Raw genomic sequence first — 19,589 nt, forward strand, 5'->3', positions numbered from 1 at the left:
GAGGGGACACGGGGCCGCCCCAGCGCCGCGGGGGATGCCGGGAGCGGCGCGCTGTTATTGTCCCGTAGCATGCAAATGAGGCGCGGCGGACAGCCAATAAGAGGCGTTGGCCCACCCGCCGCGCACGCGCGCTGCCCCGGGGCGGGGCTGACCTCTCCTCACCGCCCGCTGGCTGCGGAGCGCCGGGCCCTGGGCTTTGCACGCGCGGGGGGAAGATGGCGGCTGCGGCCGGCGGGGAGCGGGGGCGGCGCGGCGAGGAGCGGCGGCTCTGACCGGGGTTCTCCTCAGCTCTACGGAGAGAGAACCCGGAGAGCCTCTGCCGGGCGGATCGGGAGTAGGCAGAGCCCTCCCCTCCCCCCTGCGCGGGGGTGGCGGCGGAGGGCGGCAGTACCGGCCGCGAGGAGCCGGTGTTTGGGGTGTGAGGGCGGGAGCCGGGCCTGAGGGGAGAGGTGGGCGGGGGGAGGGCGAGGGGCCGGGCTGAGGAGGGGCTGCGGAGGAGCTGCCGGGCTGAGGTGCTGAGCGACCGAGGCGTTCGAGGGGCTGAGAGGCGGGCTCCGTGGTGCTGAGCTACTCTCTGAGGTACTCTGAGGTACTCTGGGGTACTCTGAGCTACTCCGAGGTACTCGGGCGCTGTTGCTCGGTGGGGCTGAGGTCCGGAGATCCCGAGGTGTGGAGGCGGCCGGCCGGCGGACAGCAGGAAGGCTGGCTCGCTGCAGGAGGCGGCTGCGCCGGTGGCTCCCCGCGTTCCTGGCCTTGGGCTGCTGGGCGCCCCACGCCATGTTCTCGGTGCTGTCCTATGGCAGGCTGGTGGCCCGAGCAGTGCTGGGCGGCCTCTCGCAGACCGACACCCGTGACTACAGCTTGGTGACGGCCAGCTGCGGCTTTGGCAAAGATTTCCGCAAGGGGATCCTCAAGAAAGGCATGTGCTACGGGGATGACGCCTGCTTTGTGGCCCGGCACCGCACGGCAGATGTGCTCGGTAAGTGACGGCTGTGGGGGTGACCTCGGTGACAAAGGGATGGAGGTCGGTGGTGCTCTGCAGCTGCCCAAACCCCAAAGCTTTGTGCCTTTACAGGAGCAACGGCAGGGCTGCCATCTCTCCGGGCACGCTGCTGGGATGGGGTGGTGCCGAGGCCGGCGGCTAGGCCCTGTGCTTCCCATAGGGGTGCCCCTAAGGCCTGGTGGCTCTGAGAGCAAGGAAACACCTTCCTGGGTGTTTTCCTCCCTTTGTGCCTCTAAAAGCTAGCGGAGCACCTGGTGGCTGTGATGCATTTCCATGTAAAAGATCCCTGAATTGGACACTTCCTTATTTTAGTGCATGCTTTGTCCTTGTCAAGTGAAAGGCAAAGTGACATTGAGGCTGGTTTCAAATGTCAAACTTCAGTTTCGCCGGGTGCTGTGTTCTGTGCTCTGATTTCTTGCTCTGGTTTGTGCTCATCTGCAAAATGGATCTTCCCAGCTCAAATGTTCAAAGTAATGGGAATACGTAGGTAGTCAATAGAATCTTTGGTTTATGAGAAGTGTTGCTTTGGACAGCGCTTGACCTTTCTCCCGTGTAGTCAAGGTTGAATTTGGTTGACACTTTGCAGAAGTTGCTTTGCGGCGATGGAAGTAAATTTACCGCAACTTTAACATTAAAATAACAACAAAAAATAAAAAGAAACTTTTTTTTTTCTACCTGTCATTTGAAATTAAAGATGCAGAGTATTTGCTGGAGTGTCCTATGGTGTGACAGCGCCTGGAATCATTCAGTGCTGCCACTGTAACTTGCTTGCTGGTTAATACAGCTGAAACATTTTGTCAGGAAGCTGTAACAGGGTGCTAGGCAACAGTATTGCTGGTTATCCTACGAGGGAGCCTGTGCTGTAATGGTGATGCTACAGCTCTCAAGGAGATGTGAAAAACCCGTCCGTGTATTTAGACATTGTGCATCTTTTCTCTTGCTCCTGTTCCAGGGAAACTTTTTCCATTTAGATCAGCTGTTGGACAACCACACTCCACCATGTGACTACGGCTGGCTGCCTTTGGGTTCTTAGTAGGCCAGCGCTGATAAATAAGTAATCTGTATTTGCCCTTAAGAGAAATGCAGAATACGCTTCTTGTGTAAGTGCGTTCTTTACATGGTGTAGGTTTAGACTCGTCTGATGGTGTTTAGGGTTTTTTTGGCCATATTTGGTCGTTACCATATGAGGATTTCCAGCTTGTCTTGCCTTCCAGCTGGAATCAACAGAGAATTGCATTTCTAAGTTTGTCTTTGCATTAATTTTCATGGCAACTTGACAACAAACAGTTATAACTCCACTTAAGGATCAAACAGCAAAGACAGCTTCAAACAAAGATGTCTTAAGTCCTTAACAGGAAGAAGAGACTTCAAATAGGAAAGCTGTTTTTTTTTCCCCTGTAAGGCTGTTTTCATGTTCTTTATTGCTCTTTCTAACATTCATATGTACCAGTAAAGCAAAACTGCAGTGTCTTCTGCAAACATTAACACAGGATCGCTTCTAATGCAGTCTACCTCAATGCTTTTCTTCATTAGTAGTTCTTAAGCTGCAGGGCACAGTAGTTTTCTTCTTGTTTCTGCTGTTGTGATCATCCCTTTGCTCTTTCTCACCAGCTGTTCGACGCTGATGCCAAAGGGGTTTCAGCACCAGTGTTTTCCTGCCCTCGATTCCTCTTGCCCTCATTGTAAATCTGAGGTTCCTTATCTTTCTTTTTCTTTTTTTACTGGGCCTCGTACATTTTGTACTAACTTAATACCTGCCTAACTTGGCACCTCAGAAATCCGCCTAGGCTGGACTGTGGCTTTAAAAGCTTCATTTTTCAGAAGCAGTTTAATGAAGAGGCTCAGGTGGTTGCAGTGAAAGTGAGTGCTGTGCACAACAATACTTCTAGAGAACAGTAAGTTTCAAGTTAGCCTGCCCTAGTTGTCATCAGTGACAAAACTATAGCAGATAGGAATTTAAGACTCTTCCATGCCAGTCTTTTCCAGAATCTCTGTATGGAAAGCATGCCTGTGTGGGATGGATACGGGCGTGGTGTTACAGTGAAGGAGCTACTCCCAGCCACTTGGCATGAGTGCTTGGGGTTTCATTTTCTTAGGTCAAACAAAAGCTGGCTAGGGCTAATGAGGCAGAGTGTTTACAGCAGATACAACAATGCCAAGCGCTTCTTTTGTGTTATGTAGGCTGTATAGTCTAAAAGTTGACCGTGTGTCTGTTAGTCTGTCCTTCAGCCTCACTATAAGAAAACAAGAATGCTTATGAAGATGGGTGTTATTTCCAACCCTCCCGCAGTCATTGAAGGCTTGGTGGGGTCTCTTACTGGTGTACTTGAAGCTTTGGATCTTTAGCTCTTGTTTTGACTTCTGGCTGGTGTATAGCTCTTACATCTGCATGTTTTCTTCTCATCGTGAGCAGGAGGAGGAGCAAGAATCTCAAATCCATGACACGTCCTTTGGGATCCCATTGAGAGAAGGAAATAACTTTACTGCTGATATTAAATTTCTGCAGCTTCATGCTTCAGGCCTGTGTGTGCTTTCTGCTGCTGCTCGTACCTTTTTGTATGTTTGCTGTCAGTGCTGCTGTTGTCCAGACCCACAGAACGTTAGAGAATGAGATGATGAGAAATGAGGAATGTTGGAAGGTGTCTTCTTGAGCGGGTAGACACATATGTTGATGTCTTAAACCATTCCTATGAAGCTTTTAAGATTAGTGCTTTTCCAAGCTGAAAAACAAAACTTCAGAAACTAAGACCTTTGTTTCTTTCTAGTGAGTATGTAGATATATATTCCCTTAACAAAGCAAATGAGCTTCACTGGTCCATAGATGCTGGGATGTTTCAAGTTGGTGATCTTTCTCTGTTGTTTGGATCTGCCATTTCTTGCTTATTCCTGCCTTATCAAGCTCTTGTTCTCTTTGCAGTTTTTTAATGGATTTTCCGAACTGCTGTGTGACTCATGATTGAAACATTGCAGCAAGCAAAGCAAGCAATGTGCATCCCGTGACAGCATCACTTCTGCACTGTCTGCTGGGTAGAAGTTTGGGTGTAGCCGGTGTGACTTGGCTAGCCTTCCAATCTACTGCTGTGGCAGCAGAAGGGGTAGGAAACTAGTGGTCAGCAGCAGGGCACTGTTTGTCCACTGCAAGGTTAAAGTTTGGCAACTGTTCTATCTGCTGCAAATCTTGGTGATTTTCTTTGGAGCTGTAGGGCAGCTACTCTGCAGGGAGAGGAATGGTGCTGTGTGTGAGAATTAAGTTTGTCATCGGCCTGCATAGGAGGTATGTGATTCCCCAGGGAGCGGTGAGGCCCTCAGAGGATGGTTGGTTTCATTGGCATCAAGAAAAGGGAACTGCAAAATATAGAAGGATTTGTAGGTGAAATGTCAGAGATGTTCTGGCAGCTACAGAGGAGGAATTCTTACTCAGATGCCTGAAGGTCCTGTAAGACTATGTTAAGTGGTTTATTTGGTAGCGTACCTATTAAAGAGATTGCTGCTAGAACTTAGCAATGCTAAAGGAGGCGAGCGGTCTGCTTAGCTCAGTGTACAGTTTTACCCCCTTTCTTGGGAGAAACAGAGACATTCTAGAGGGAATAATCAGTGATTTGAAAAATGCCACAGACTGTAATAGTCCAAATGAGGGTTTTTTTAAACATGAGAACAAGTATCTTCATTTGTAGAGGAACTGCAGGTTACTGAGAAACGTCTCCGTTAGAATCATGTTCACTGACACACTTGTCTGTACAGCTAATCCAGATGTCAGCAGAGCTGTTAAGTAGCACTGAATGTCATCTCTGAAACGTAGTGGCTTTCTTTCTGAGGATGAAGCTAAAATCTGATGATTCTTTGCCACGGTTTCTGGAAGAAACTCGTGCAGAGTCAAAGCATGTGTCAGAAGGCACAGGAGGAAATAAGCAAAGCACGCAGTGTACTACTAGGTGAGGCACTCGGCATACCTATGTTTCAGGAAGTGTTATTGTCCTCTTACAGCTTTCAGAATCCACTGAGCAGTTGGGTAGGAGAGAGACCTGGAAAAAACTGGTGTATGGAGGGGGAGGAGATGATATAAGGAACTGCTTCTTGCTCCTGGAAGTAGGTGCACAATTCAGTGCTTTCAGTTCCTTGTTTCTCCTACAGCCTCTTGCTTTTTGTTCCTCCTTGTCATTGAGCCATTTATTCTTCCAGTACATTTGAAGTTAATGCAAGCTGAGGACTGGTATGAGGTTTAAAATGCGTGGTGTGAATAAGCAACCTTTCCTTTTGTAACTAGTTACCAGTGGAGCCCCATCTGCCTCTGGAGATGGCATCTAACCAGGCTATTGTACACAGCGTGTTCCATGGGGAGCCTGAAGGAGGGGATGTTGGGAATGGCTGCTATGTGGCTGTAGCATCCCCATCCCTGCCTGCTGCCAGTCACACTGCTGGAGGAGTTGCCTGGCTGTGGAGCTTATCTTGTCACTGATAAAACTAGGAATCTTATCAGTTTATCTCAATTCTGACATAGTGACGAGTATTAGGTGCTGTACTTCACACTCGTGTAGCACAACAGATTGTGCTTTAGTTCCCATTTTAGTCTGTCCTCTGTGTCAGATGCAAAATAAGTCCAGACCCATAAATATATCCTCTCAATGTTCTTTTATTAGTGAATCATGGCTAATTTGGGTAATGTTCTCCAGAATCTTAAAGTTCAGTTTGATGAGTGGAACATCTTACGAAGTTTGGAGTGTTTGCATGCAAGATGGGGCCCTGCATGCATGCCTGTGTTTGCCTCGTGCCTCCGTGTGCCCATTCTTCATAGCTGAGAGAGCATTTTGAAAGTGTCCATCCATCTCTTGAGGCATTTTTGGGACGGGGTGACATTTCTGGATTCTGACCATGGGCAGATTAGTTTGCCAGCTAGAATTTCCTCTGGTAAAGCTATTTGTATTAAACGGGGTTTAATTTGTATCATGGTTTTGTTCTCAGCTTTTGTTCTGAACATCATTTCAGCTGGCCTTTCATCCCATGTGCTTTCAGCAATTTTAATAGCAATTTTAATGAGTTTCAGTGCCGGTGTCTTCACTCCCTCAGCTTCGGTCACTGTGCTTTATCTTGAAACCTCATTACGACTGTATGAGAGACCCTGATGCATCTTCAGAAGTTATAGCAGGTTCTCGTGCTGACATGTACATCATTTACTGTGAGGTTTTCAGTTGCCTTATTTACAGTGGCAGTTCGTTTAGCCATGGCTATTTCACTGTCTCATGTATTTGTGTGCCCTCTGCATAGGCTTACACAGGGAACTGATCTATTTCTATCAGGTGAGTTTTCACTTGTTACTGCTTCTGGAGCCTGAAATATCCCACGCATCCTGTTCCATGTTTACAATGTGTCATTCTTACAAAGTTTTCTCAAACTTTGTTCACACTTACATCTTTTTCAGTAGGAAATAATAATTAAAAAACTATATTCCTTTCCTGTTTAACCACTGAGTTTATATTGAGGATTTGAAGATACTGCCTTTTATTTTGAACCCATAGAGAGGAAGCAGGACACAATGGCTAAAGACAGAACTAGAATTACACTAATGTGAGGCAAGAGCAAGGAAAGTGGATATGTGATGTGGTGTAGGGCTCCTTGGATGTGCCCTGCCTGTGTGCTGATCTCGATGGCAGCAGGGCCTGCTGGCTGTGTGCCTGAGCAGGAGGAAGCGTTTGGCTGCTCGGGCAGCGTGCCTTTGGAGCCAACAAGGTCACCTAGCTTAAATTAAATGCACTGGCTTGTCTTCTTTTAGAAACTCTGGTTAAAGGGAAAAAAAAAAAGACTGTAGAAACCCCACATTGTCTGTGTTGGGCGAGGCAATGACAGCAGCGCTGTGCACGTGGCAGTGAGCTGCTGAGCCATGTGGGGCTGAAACATACGGCAGGGTGTGCTTGTGAGCGTGCTGGTCCAGTCTGCTGCTGTGCCAGAGATGGAGAAGGAATGCCCGGCTGTGTGTTGGACCTCCTGCAGGTCAGGGCACCTTGTGGGCATGGGAGGCACTGGCAGCGTCCTTGTGGCTGTTCATAGCTTACAGAGAGCAGGCAGGAATACAGAGCAGAGCACGGTGTGCTGCCGTGCTGGTGGATTCCAATTTTCTGCCTGGAGTAAGAAGTGAGCAAAGAAAATCAGGTGGCATGTTCTTATTTGTACTTCAGAGTTGGTTTTGGTAATTAACCTGATCGGGTGCTTTCTGTGGTGGCTTGCTTCCTCGCACTGTGTACTAATGCTGTGGTGTTCCTGTTGAAGTATTTCCTAAGAAGGCTAATGCAAAAACAGTTTACGGAGCATTCAGGGGAACTCCATAACTTCTCACAAGCTTGTTTTGTAACAACCTTAGGAACCGAGAGCTGGGCAGAGGAACAGAGTATCTGGACAGCGTCTGTCAGACAGTGCCCTTTTCCTTGTGTCAACCTTTTACTGAAGCAATGCTTGCTATGATCAGCTGGCAAAATTATGGCTGGACTGTGCTCATCTTAAAGGGGAAAAAAAGCTGCTCATCGGGTCACTTAATGCAAAGCCGTCGTTATCATCCAAACTGGTGCTCAGCTTCTATTTCAAGTTCCAGATCAGAGCAGAAACTTTTCTTGCTAAACTCTTACTCCAGCCTGGCTTGTGTGGCAGCAGAAAGCGTGGGTTTAACCCAGCGTTATCCTGAAGCTGTGGGACCTGCAAAGGGAGGATTAGTTTTCTCCTGAAGAGAGGAGAAGAGGCGCTGTGGGGAGTGCCAGGGCTGCTTTCATGTGAGCTCTGTACCAGAGCCTGCTCTGAAGAGCAGCACCATTCTTTAAGAAAGCAAGTGGACAAAGCAGGTGTCTAAAAGGTTGTGCACTATTTTTGGGAGAAATCTGATTAATGTTGATGGGCTGTTCAGAATCTGGTTGTAACCTCTTGTCAGATTATAGTTCGTGCCAAGGCCAGCTCTAAACCTTCCGTCTCAGTTTCAGATGGTGACCGATGTGAAGGGCGTTTGTAGGTGAGGCAAACTTGGTTTTTACCATCTCAGTCAGATTTCCGTGCCTTTGCTAGCAGTGCTTTTCTATCCGGGGATACCCTTCTGTGGAACAGTCAGGGCTCTGGAAAATAGTTGAGCTGAGCACAGCTGCTGTTTTAATGAAATGGTGTGCATGTGGACCTGGGCAGGGGGTTAAAACGCTGGGCATCTTCTGTGGTGTATCTGCTGTGTTACTCCTGGCTCCTAGCTCAGGGGTTTCATCTTCTACAGTATCTGTCTAGGAGATGCCAGCACTGATTTTCTTCTGTGTATGAGACAGAAAAAGTGTTTTTCTTGCTCTTATTTCCACTGACAGTAGCATCACGTTGCTGTGAACAGCAGCATAGTGATTGATCAGCTGTTTGTCTCTCTGACCACCCCACTTTCACATGTGTATCTTCAAGACTTGCCTGGAGTCGCTCAAATCTTGTGAAGCTTTGGCAGAATGCATCTCATTTTCTGTTTTGAGTGACAACAAAAATAACTGGACCACGACTGATTTTCGTTCTCCTTCTTGGCTGAAGTAAGCGCCAGGCTGTCCTTGCAGACACAGGTCCCAGCTTTGTGTAGGCTTGCCTGTTGGTTTGGGGTTGGGTTCTGTTTTGCGTGATCTTCATTTCTTTTTTGAACACACGTTTAAAACCGAAGATTTGTTTCTACAAAAAATGGCCGTGCTGTGTGTTCTGCAGTTATTGAACATGATACATGTTTTGGATAACACTTCTGGTCACATAACTCTTGATTTCTGTTTGTTTTCTCTTCTAGGAGTAGCAGATGGTGTCGGTGGCTGGAGGGACTATGGGGTTGACCCTTCTCAGTTCTCAGGGACTCTAATGCGAACATGTGAACGTTTAGTAAAAGAAGGACGGTTTGTACCAAGCAATCCTGTTGGGATTCTCACTGCAGGTTACTGTGAGCTGCTGCAGAACAAAGTACCTTTGCTTGGTAAGAGGCAAAAAAACGTGAATTGGGTCTGTCTTATGCTATACTGCTATATGCATATACTTAAGTACATGCAAATATTTATATGTATCTAAATATATGGATGTAAAACTAAGTAAATATTGATGGGAAGCAGCTTTTGTGTGTGAGGGGGGATTCTTCGCCAGTGCTTGCAGGGAGTTTGGAAGATGAGTTTTGCAGTAGAATGTGCTGCAGCATGCACTTGCTATACATAAATAGTTCTGTTAATTGTGGCTTTTTGCTGAAGCTATGCAAGTGGAGACATTCTGATCATACGTGGATGCATCTGCTTGCTCCTTGACTTGCTGTTCCTGTTGTCTTTTACGTCCAGTGAACTTTAAACCTAACAGGCTGATTAGAGTGGCTTATATCACACAATCACTGATAGCCTGTGGTTTTTACAGTTCTTTAGAAAGGAATCATTAGAGATGTTTTTGAATGCAAACAGATGCTTAGCATATTCTGTGTCAAACTTGATTTTAGGCAGTGCAATCTAGCTGCTTTGGGAGTGGTGAACAGATAGAGAGGTAAAATTTGACCTCTGCTGACAACCTTGAAAACAGAACATGTTTCTGAAGGGTGTGTGACCTCTTACACACCAGGAAAGCGTTACCCGGTGTGATACACGTGCTTCTCACCTGACCTTAAACTTCTATGCCAGGAGATTGCTGTGTAAGCTATACTTAGCTTGTCTGCTGAGCTTAGCACAGATGTTCTTGCATTATATGCCTAAAGAATAGGTTCAAACCTCCAAACTGACCTTAAGTGTCACCAGAATAGCAATAGTTGTTAATTACTTTGGGCTTTTCCACATATAATAGTGCTTATTTGTGCAAGGCAGGTGTAGCTGTGAGCGATCCATGAAGTGGGCTGCTGGTGAAAGCTCCCCCGACTCCTTTGTAGGCAGAGGCAGCCCTGCTCGGTCTGACCTTTTGGATCCCGAAAAGTGGCATATGCTGAGTCACAAGGTCTGCATTCCGCAGTGGCCTCCTAGTTACACTGTGCTAATACAGTTAAAATTTGAAACTAGTGCTCCTGCCTGAACCAAAACCAGAGGGGGAGCTCCCACAGCAACGGGCATTTAGGATTTGTTTCAAATCAGGTGGAGGGAGACAACTTCATTAGGAAATTTTCATTAGGCTTGAACTTTTCCTTCCTGCTGCGCTTTAACTCTCAATTCTTAGTCCATCAGAATTGAGTCTAGTAAGTTATTTTTAAATGAAACTGAAGTGGGAGGAAATTGTGGTGTTTACTTAAATGCTGTTCCTGTACTGCAGGACAGTGCTGGATGCTGTTGTATATAAGACACGAATCCTTCCAAAGATGCTGCTCTGACTCTCCCTTCACTAAGAGCGGAGAAGGTCCCGTATGTTCGGTAGAGAACAAATGAAGTGTGGGGTTTTCCAGGCAGCTCCTTGGACTAGAAAGTGAAACATCTCCAACACGTGATGCCTCAGGCCAGCTGGCCTCCTGTGTCGGCCATACAGTCATACGCTTAGCTCATCTGTAGTCTGTCCTGCACATAGGTCTGCTTGGAAACGTCTGCTGCAAAGATCTGTAGCATTTTGCCTTATTTAATGTGTATTAACTTTCATTTTTTCATTAATGAGTGCTTCCATTTATCCTGATTTGTAAGTTTTGATAAATACTTGAGATGCCGAACAATGACTAAAGGCATTGAAGGAATAAATGCTTTCTGTAAGCTGAGCTTGTCCCTGTATTCTGCTTGCTTTCAGGAAGCAGCACAGCTTGCATCGTAGTTTTGGACAGAACAAGTCACCGTTTACATACAGCCAACTTGGGAGATTCTGGATTTTTGGTAGTCAGAGGAGGAGAAGTAGTACATCGATCTGATGAGCAGCAGCATTACTTCAACACTCCGTTCCAACTGTCGATAGCTCCACCAGAAGCAGAAGGAGTTGTCTTAAGTGACAGGTAAGATGGGAAAGGACCTTACATTTGAAATCTGCGTAGTGATCAGCTCCCAAAAGGTTACAGTTTTGCTGCTTCAGTGTTCCTTGTATAATGCAGCATAGCACATGGGATTTAAATGTGCCCAGTGGCTTTACCTGCCTCAATGTCCTTCAGGTGCTGCAAACACTTCTCACTGTGTGCATGATAAACTTTGTAAGCTGTTGCACAGACAGAAGTCATTGGATTCATGCTTACTCATTCAACATAGCATGTTCTTACCATCTGTAATACATGCTGGACACGTTCTGATCCGCGGAAGAGCACTGCCTGATAGAGGTGCTATAATGAAGGCTGCAGCTGCTGGCTGTGCTGATCACCCTGCACGAGTGGCTCGTCTTATCAGCAGTGCTCATTCCCAGCCCCTGTCTGTGCTCCCCTGAGACTGCTTTGGAGTATGCTAATTTAGATATTTTGGCAGTGAGTTAGCAGGGCTTGAAGAATAGAGCGGAGGGACATGTGACTGTAGCTCGTGGTTCCAAGTGGCTGTGTTTCCAGCAGCATATTGTATTTGACCAAAACGAGCAAAACTCCGTTTGGCCGAACACCAAGCTGGGGAATGAGAGTATTAGGAAAGGACAATCTGTACACAGAAATGAGTTGTTTCAGAGGAAGGCTTCTTCCCCTGAGAATGTCAGGCTGATAAATCCTGTGGCTGTGAGAAGCCTCACCAGTAAACTAAAACTGGAGAGGGAGAACAACAACCTGTGAAATGTACATATTAAGTACAGCCCTGATGTCATTTGCTGTATGGTCATTAAACTGATACCTCTCAATACAAGTGACAAAGGCATCTTCAAAGAGGGATGGTAGTAAACACAGAATGCAGTAGGCACCTTCGAGTTGGATACGAAGCTGTAAATCTCAAGTCTGATGCCACAAGGACTGTAAATGTGGTGGCAAAATGATGGCTTTTCTGGTTTGCCTTGCTTTGCTTGAGAGCTGGTGGTCAGTAGCTTCATTCTTGCACATGCTTTTATTTCTTTGTGAGGTTGTGGAGAGGAAGCTGATGTAGAGATCTGAAGTCAGAGCCTCTAAATAGTCCAGCTTCTTTATTAGACTGAAATTAAACAATTGTTTGAAATTCCAGAACTATTAAAATCTCTTTTTTTCTGAAATTGTGTCTTCTATAAAAAGAGCCCCTCCCCCCCAAAATAGCATAAGGGTTGTTAATATCGTCCAGTGGAAGTCAGGGAAGCAAAGCAATCTGAGTCATCACACAGTAAGGAAAGTGCAAGATAAATGAGCTCCCACACTTGGGTTCTGAATCATGATTATAGCTTTCTGGCTAGTTCTGTGCTGTTCTTGACATTAATTAGTACTCATGCTTGTTGTCTCGATGGTTTTTTCCACTTAATTGTTTTAAATTTGGTCTGTATATGGGGATAGGCAGGCAGTCTCAACTCTGACCTTCCTGAAGGTGCACAGCACTTGATGGTGGGATTGAGTTGGAAGCTGATGGCCCCTCTGCTTTCTTGCACAGCCAAACAGCACAGTGTGCCGTCGCTTCTCTCTTCTAAAGAGCTCTGAAGAATCTTTAAAAATGAAGATTTGTTGTTATGCTGCATCTGAGAAACAGACCCTGCAGCAGTATTCATGGCCAGAAGAGGTGTTTTCTGCTCTCGATATTGCATGATGTTATCAGATGTAAATAATCCAGCCAGCTGTGGTCTCCTGTTAGCGATATCCAGACATGTTTCCTATTCCACTGCCACAGAAAATGATTGAGAATCCTTAAGTGCTGTGGCCATTCCCATTATGAATTGTCCTTTCAAGTGCAGCTCTGTTACATATTTAAGATGGGTGCAAAGGAAGCCCTGAACTGCCATTCTACTTAATGGTTTCCATGGAGATACACTTGTGAAGCAGATTAGTTTGCGGAATTGTTCATCTGGGAATTGTAAATGCAAATCCTTTGTGTAATAGCTGGAACATCACCTGTTTGCAATCACAGCTCTTTTGTTGTAGCTTTCTTGACAAGCTTTCCCAGTGCCAAAGCTCCAGTTAGTGATTATTTCTTTTATTTCTAGCAAAACACCTAACAGTGGTGAATTACAAAAGCTGTCAGTGTTCTAGTTTGACGTTGCTTGGTGCCTTCAGGAGGGCTGGAGTCCATTTCTCTGACATGTGTCGTTTTCACAGCCCCGATGCTGCAGATAGCACTTCTTTTGATGTCCAACTTGGAGACATTATTTTGACTGCAACAGACGGATTGTTTGACAACATGCCTGACTACATGATTCTGCAGGAGTTGAAAAAGCTGAAGGTAAGCGTGAGGGATTCGGAACACACACATCTTCTACCACCCCTCACAGTTACTGCCATTTCTTTTATGGCCCGCAACAAAGTGCTGTCCTTTAGATTTGCCACTTATAATACCATGTTTGAGCAGGGATGTTGGCCCTGAAGTGCTCCCTCTCGGATCTGCAGCCAGGCTGAATCTCGAAGCAGCAGCTTTGGCACAGATCTGCTGAGCAGCAGCCAGCAGTGTGTCGGTGGCTGCTGTAAGACAAGGGGACGAGGCGGGGGGCTGGGGAGAGCTGGTAGTTGAGTAGCAGGATCCACTCCCAGACATATCCGTATTTTATTTGCATTTGCAGTTGTAGAAGAAATATGTGGAAATACAACTTTGTCTTATGGGTATTAAAAAACAATGTATAGTTTTCTGAAGACTTTATATGTAAGTCTGGACTGTCTGAGTTGTGGGCAGCGTGTGTGTGGAACATCTGATCTAAAACCAAACAAACAGCTAACACCTCTCAGCGAGTTCTCCAGGTTATGACCACAAATACTCCTTTTAAATAGTAAACATACATTAAACCATTTTACTTTGCGTGAGAGCGTTTAGCTTAAGGCTATTTACAGAAAGGAAAGTGTGCTGGAGAGGTATCAAGATGTGTAACTTCCCTGAGGGAAGCATTTTGATGTTATGAGATGCAAAGGAGGGGAACGTGCAGAATTACAGTGTGGTTTTAAAAGTACTGTGCCTGCTCTTATCCTGCAGGTATGTAATTGCCAGGTGGTGCCAGACAGAATGGGTCCTTGCAGACAAAAGGCTGGAGGCCTCTGTCTGCACAGAGGTAGACTCCTGTGCTTCCCCTCTGCAGTCCCCCTCTCCTTTTCTCTCTCGTTGGTGCAGTGATCAGGGCTGAAATAGCAAAGCGTGCAGCTGTGCTGTGAAAGGGAACGTGGGATCGTGCTACAGCACAAGCTGTCAGAGGGGCTTTAGCCTGGTTAGCAAAGGTCATGATGGTGCAGAAGATGTCAGCGTGCTGTCGTGGGCTGGAAGGTCTGATGTGCCAGCTGCTGACCTGCGTGGCTGCTGCTTATGCCACTGCACGCTTCTGTTTGTGGTACCTCCACCTTGTTGTTGCCCAGACAGGCGCTCAGCAGAGGTGGGTGCAGGAGATTTACTTCTCCGGAAAAAGTAAATTGAGCTCCACCTATTGGTGCAGTTGGGAAAGGCACCAAGGTTCCCCTTGAAGGAAATTGAGCCATAAGTTCATCGTGGAAAAGCCTGCTGAGTCCCCAGACTGTGGGAAGACTTTCTGAAATGACACTTAAAAGTAGCTACCAGTAATAGAGGTGGTTGTTATGGTGTGATGTCTGGAGTAAGAAAAGCATAGAAGGAAAGCAATGGGGATGGTGGGGAAGATGAAAAGAGAATGTTACCCTTAGAACTTCCACTCTATTTAAACCTTTCCTCATCTGACTTTGAAAGTGCTCCTTCACACACGAGGTGATAAGCAGAGCCCTCATCTGTGGGCAGTGCCCTCCAGTCAGGGAGCTGGAAAACTGACCAGCATCAGCAAAACAAATAGCGATAGAGACTTCCTTACAAGAATACTTTTTTCCTCGTTAATTTAGAACTCCAACTATGAGAGCATACAGCAGACTGCGAGAAGTATTGCTGAGCAAGCTCACGAGCTGGCGTATGATCCCACTTACATGTCACCCTTTGCACAGTTTGCATGTGACAATGGCTTGAACGTGAGAGGTAAGATTTTCTTTTCTCCTCCTCCCACCCTCGCTATCTTTAAGAAATCCTCAGTAAAGTTCTGCTTGAAAGTCCAATAGGAAAAGAGAGTGTTAAGAAATGTGCTTGGCAACAGAGCACCAGTGCAGCGCTGTGGGTTTGGCAAGGACCCCGGTTCCTGTCGCAGGTCATCCCAAGCCCCAGTTAATAGCAGCCTCCTGGGGGACGCAGCTGGAGTGCACTGAGCTCCATGCGCTGATTTCTGTTTCCTTTTTAACATGGACGCTCCAGCTGCAAGAATCCAGCCTGACAGAAGCTGTCCAGGCTCCCAGGAGGGCTGTGCTTGACCCGCTCCCAGGGTTTGTGTGTGACAGTGGATTTTTGTTGTTCAGTTGTAGGGTTTTGATTTTCTTTTAAGGCCTTCCGTTCTTGATGCCAGCTGTTTGGATTTCTTTCTTTCTGACCTTTGTACCATTAATGTCCCAGCCCTGATCTCTGTTGGCTCTATTTCCTATGCTCTAGAGCAGTACTAATGCCCGGCAGAGTTCAGAGTCCCGTCAAACAATTGTTTTTTAATTATTAATTAGAGATGTCCTCAGTGTCCCTGTATCAGGAGGGCAGGGTTTCCTGCAGCACCTCAGACGCCTTTCAGAAAGGTCGGTAGTAATGAAACTGCAGCTCTCCCAAGTCCTGAGGCCTCTCGTGACCTTCGACGTAACAAAATACCCCTGAGCTATTTCTGTGCAGCTGCAGAGCGTTGCTGTAGCCCACTGAGTCTCGGAAAGTGACCGCTACGAATGTGAGTAGCTCCTAGCAGCGTCTCACTACAGCTCCAAAGGAGAGAATTTTTTGATCTTTTAAATGCTCCCCTCAGCTGTGTTTTGGAGAGGACGTGGAAGAAGCATCCTCTGCTTCAGGTCTTTTAATATTAAAACTAATTCACAAGGAGCTTTCCATGGGGGAGCACTTGCAGGCAACTGAGTGTGGTTTGACATCATGCTTTTACTCTTCTTATATTACAGGGGGGAAACCAGATGACATCACCGTCCTTCTTTCTATCGTAGCTGAGTACACAGACTGACGTGCCCGCAGTGCCAGCTGCCCGTGTTTCCATTATCCCCGAGCTCCCAGCTTCACACGTGTGGTTTCCTGCTGGCAGGATGGCTTTCTTCCTTTGCAGCTGATCTCAGCAGCCAGTTTGTGAGCTCGTTGCCTGTCCTGAGACACAGCTGAAGTCCTTGTTAAGAACCACTCGTAGTGCACTGGTCTCTGTCTGCCAGCAAGAAGTGAAGAAGCAGCTCAAGGCTTGAAGCATGTCTTACAGAGCTTAGCAATTGTCCATAAAAGGGGGAGGATCGATCCCACGTTGTTATTGCGTTTGAAATGGTGACTTACTGTCAGATGAATAGAATTGGTTTATCATCTTTCAGACTAGATTCAATAGCTACAACCTCTACGGGAGGGCATATTATTCTATCTACTAGAAACATTCGCTGTTCGTTAAAGGGTATGTTACAGAACACAGTTCCATAAGCGTAGTCTTGTTACAGTGATAGCTGAGGTTTCATGTTTCTAAGCTCCGGTTTTCAGGAGGTTTATAACTGCTGTAAACATTCTGCTCTTGCCATACACGGTGTCAGCCTAGGAGCCTTTTCTAGTGCAGAGTTTCAGAAACATACTTTAGGTCAAGTTATATGGATGCAAATGTGTTTCGTGATTTCAGGTGCTTAACTGTGATCTTAAAAACGTTCTGCAGATCATTCGTCCATATTGGGGCTGGTATCTGGATGTTTTGGCTGTGGATAACTATCTTTTTTTGAACACAAACTATAACTCTGTCTAAACAATAATACCTGGTGGAAGCTGAGGTCCTCCAAAGCGTTTTAACCCCTCTGACCAGCACAGGGCGATACAGTAAATGCTGCAGCGGGAGGCTGCACAGAGAATAGATCAGCCTCAGCTCCGCGCATGGTTACTTTGGTACATAGATCTGTTAACGTAACTTGTATGAATGTTGCCATTCTTGCTTGTGTAGAACAGCACGTGCTGCACCAAGTGAAGTCCAGGCGATCCTCGTTTTCTCTGGCTCCCACACTCTTTGCTTACGCTGTGGCAGCAGCAGTAAGTGCACAAATGGAAACCATGGGTGGGTAATCAGCAAAGCCTAATTTCAGAAACATTTCAGAAACTCAAGTTTAGGGTTTTCGGAACGAACCTCGATGATGTTTACAGTTATCTAACAGCCACTTTGCAATATGACATTTCCTTTGGAATCACAGCAGCTCACAGCAGTTCCCCACCCCCCCCGTCCCCTTCCAGCAAGCTTTCCTTTCTATTCCGAGGTTCATACAAATAGCCGATAGCTGTAAAGATATATATATTTTTGGTCAGTTTTTCATTAACTTTTTTGCTGGTAGAAGAGTATGTAGAAATAAATTAAAGCCATGTTTTTATATATAAAAAGTCGGGTAATGTTGATGTCTAGGTGAGTGCAGTTAAACTCGGTCGGTAAGCAATCTTACCTGCTCTCAGGAGGAGATCTTTACTACCTGGTTTATTGCATTAAAACTGTTTAAGTTTGAGGTTACCTCAACTTGTTTAAAGAATTTTTGTGGACTTGTACTGTATATTTGCGTAACTATGTCAAGCTTTTATTTAAGATCATTTTACATGTACCATGTACATGTCATTTTACTCTATTTCAATGCATCGTGCTTGTAACAGGCATTTCATTTATAAGAAGTGATTAATTTGGAAGCTCTTCGGTAATTTATCTGCTATTCCTCAATTGGCGTCATGTTACGTATCTATTTTGAATCACCTTGTAACTACTTGTCAAAATGCCTTAACCACCCGAAACTTGACCAAAATCGGATTTTGGTGGAGCTCTGGGGGGGATTGCGTTAACCAAGAGGAGTTAATGAGTTCAGCGATGCGTGGAGCGGGGGGTGACTTTGCACAAGTTGTCGGTCTTTGCTTTGGAATTGAACAAGCCGTGTTCTCCCGTCTCGTTAGGAGGAATGTATCCATGCTGCAGTACAGGGCTTTGTTTCTCCTGTTTGGGAGGGTCGTTTCCCTCTCAAATCTGGGTATTTTCACCTTTTATTCTTCAGTATTGACTGTCGTGTTTCTTCATTGGAGCTGATTTGATCAACTACTTTTTCCCTTGAAATTACCTTCAAACGATGCCCTGGTAGACCCGGACTGTTTTGCACTCTGACTCCTCGCTCTCACCGCGCTCATTTCCAGCCTTCTTTTGTTTTGTTTTGTTTTTCCCCCCTCCACTTGTTAGAACTATAAGCTGAGAAATGCAGGTGGATCAGACGAGTGCAGCAGAGCTGTGTGAGGTGTTGCATGCGCTGTGCTCTGCCTCTGCTGGTCCCGGGCCTGGAATCCTCCATGGGAGAGATTCGGCCGCCTCCCCAGAAGCGAACTGTGCTGCCTGCTGGGTTTGAGCCTCTGCCTTGCTGTTGGTGTTGGAGCAGTTTGTAGCTGAGCGGTGTCTGTAGAGCCATCTGCCATCTGCCTCACATCACCCGCTTGGGTTCTTGGTTCTTTTTTCTTTTTTTTCCTTTTTAAATAAAGAACAAAATTGGATTTTAATGTACAATTCATGAGTTTATCCCTCACTGGACACACCAAAGACCAGTAAAGCTGATAGCTTTTCCATCTGTTTATAAAGCAATACTGTATTATAAAGAACCGATATTTTTATCACGCGCTTGTTTTTGTTCCGTTTTGTTGAAGATATGCACTCGAAACATATCAAACCTAATTTCTTCCTATGAACTTAAGCTGTCTGCGCACAACTAATTTGTGGAAGAGGAAACGATAGGGCCCATGTTATCCAAGTACCTTTAAATGATGCACGAAGCAGAAACGCTTCCGAGGAATTTGGGGGTTCTTGTGACTGTAATGAGAGGAGTTCCGTGGAGTGGGAACATGCAGGAACGGCTTCGGCTGCCGCGGGATGTTCCCATTAGCTGTCAGGAGCTGTGTTGGAGCAGGGATGTGAAGGGATCCCCGCACCCTGCGGTGCTGCAGTGTGTAACGGGGCGTGCAGGAGTTGGGATTTCTGCAGCTGTGTTACTCGGTGTTAGGGGGGAACAAAAGGGCTAAGATGTGAATTGGAAAACAAGTCTGTGGTTCCGTGCTACTCGGCTGGCTATCTTTGGGAGTCCTACGGCATCCAGGGCCTGTCTGCTGCCTTTGTGTTTGTAAAGGAGGTTTGGCTGGGGAGAAGAAAACCAAGATATGGGGACCAGACGGGACTGGGGAGATGGGAGAGGTGTGAGGTAAAGCATCTCGGGAAGGAATCTCCATCTCCAGCCTTTCTGCAGGGAGAAGCCAGGCTGCGTGTGTGGAAACGGACTGTATGAAGTAGTTTCTTCCAAAGATAGCTGAAATAATGAAGCAAATCAGAGTCTGTACCTAATGAGGATGCTTTTCTTTTGTTGTTGTTCAATGAGACTATCATCTATGCTTACCTAAGAGGCGATTATGTGAATTTCATGTCTGAGGTATAACTTATGCAGGAATAGTTGTGTAAATACATTTAAATGAATTGTAAAGATATTTAATAAATATAGTATTTATACTAAAACGTGTTGGTTTTAATTGAAGCTGTCTGCAGAAACTCTGTTAGTGGTACAAAGCGCAGGTCAGGTGCT

The 19,589-nt window shown here is 46.1% G+C and overlaps 1 protein-coding gene across 1 annotated transcript; it reads left to right on the top strand.

Annotated features, from left to right (window-relative positions):
* The first annotated feature begins 479 nt into the window (after positions 1-479).
* Positions 480-19,518, top strand: PPTC7 (protein phosphatase targeting COQ7). Its single transcript, XM_072351271.1, has 6 exons — positions 480-979; positions 8,775-8,954; positions 10,709-10,907; positions 13,086-13,209; positions 14,811-14,940; positions 15,942-19,518. Exons 1-6 carry the CDS (start codon positions 778-780, stop codon positions 15,998-16,000), a joined length of 894 nt encoding a protein of 297 aa, XP_072207372.1. The 5' UTR covers positions 480-777; the 3' UTR covers positions 16,001-19,518.
* The last annotated feature ends 71 nt before the right edge of the window (positions 19,519-19,589 follow it).

This window comes from Excalfactoria chinensis, chromosome 16 (genome assembly GCF_039878825.1).
Source record: "Excalfactoria chinensis isolate bCotChi1 chromosome 16, bCotChi1.hap2, whole genome shotgun sequence".
Classification (NCBI taxonomy): Eukaryota; Metazoa; Chordata; class Aves; order Galliformes; family Phasianidae; genus Excalfactoria; species Excalfactoria chinensis.

Excerpts from the sequence above, each read along its gene's own strand:
- PPTC7 (XM_072351271.1), top strand. The coding sequence starts at position 778 with ATGTTCTCGGTGCTGTCCTATGGCAGGCTGGTGGCCCGAGCAGTGCTG. Across the intron at positions 10,908-13,085 it reads GGAGTTGTCTTAAGTGACAG|CCCCGATGCTGCAGATAGCA; the intron begins GTAAGATGGGAA and ends TCGTTTTCACAG. Across the intron at positions 14,941-15,941 it reads CAATGGCTTGAACGTGAGAG|GGGGGAAACCAGATGACATC; the intron begins GTAAGATTTTCT and ends CTTATATTACAG.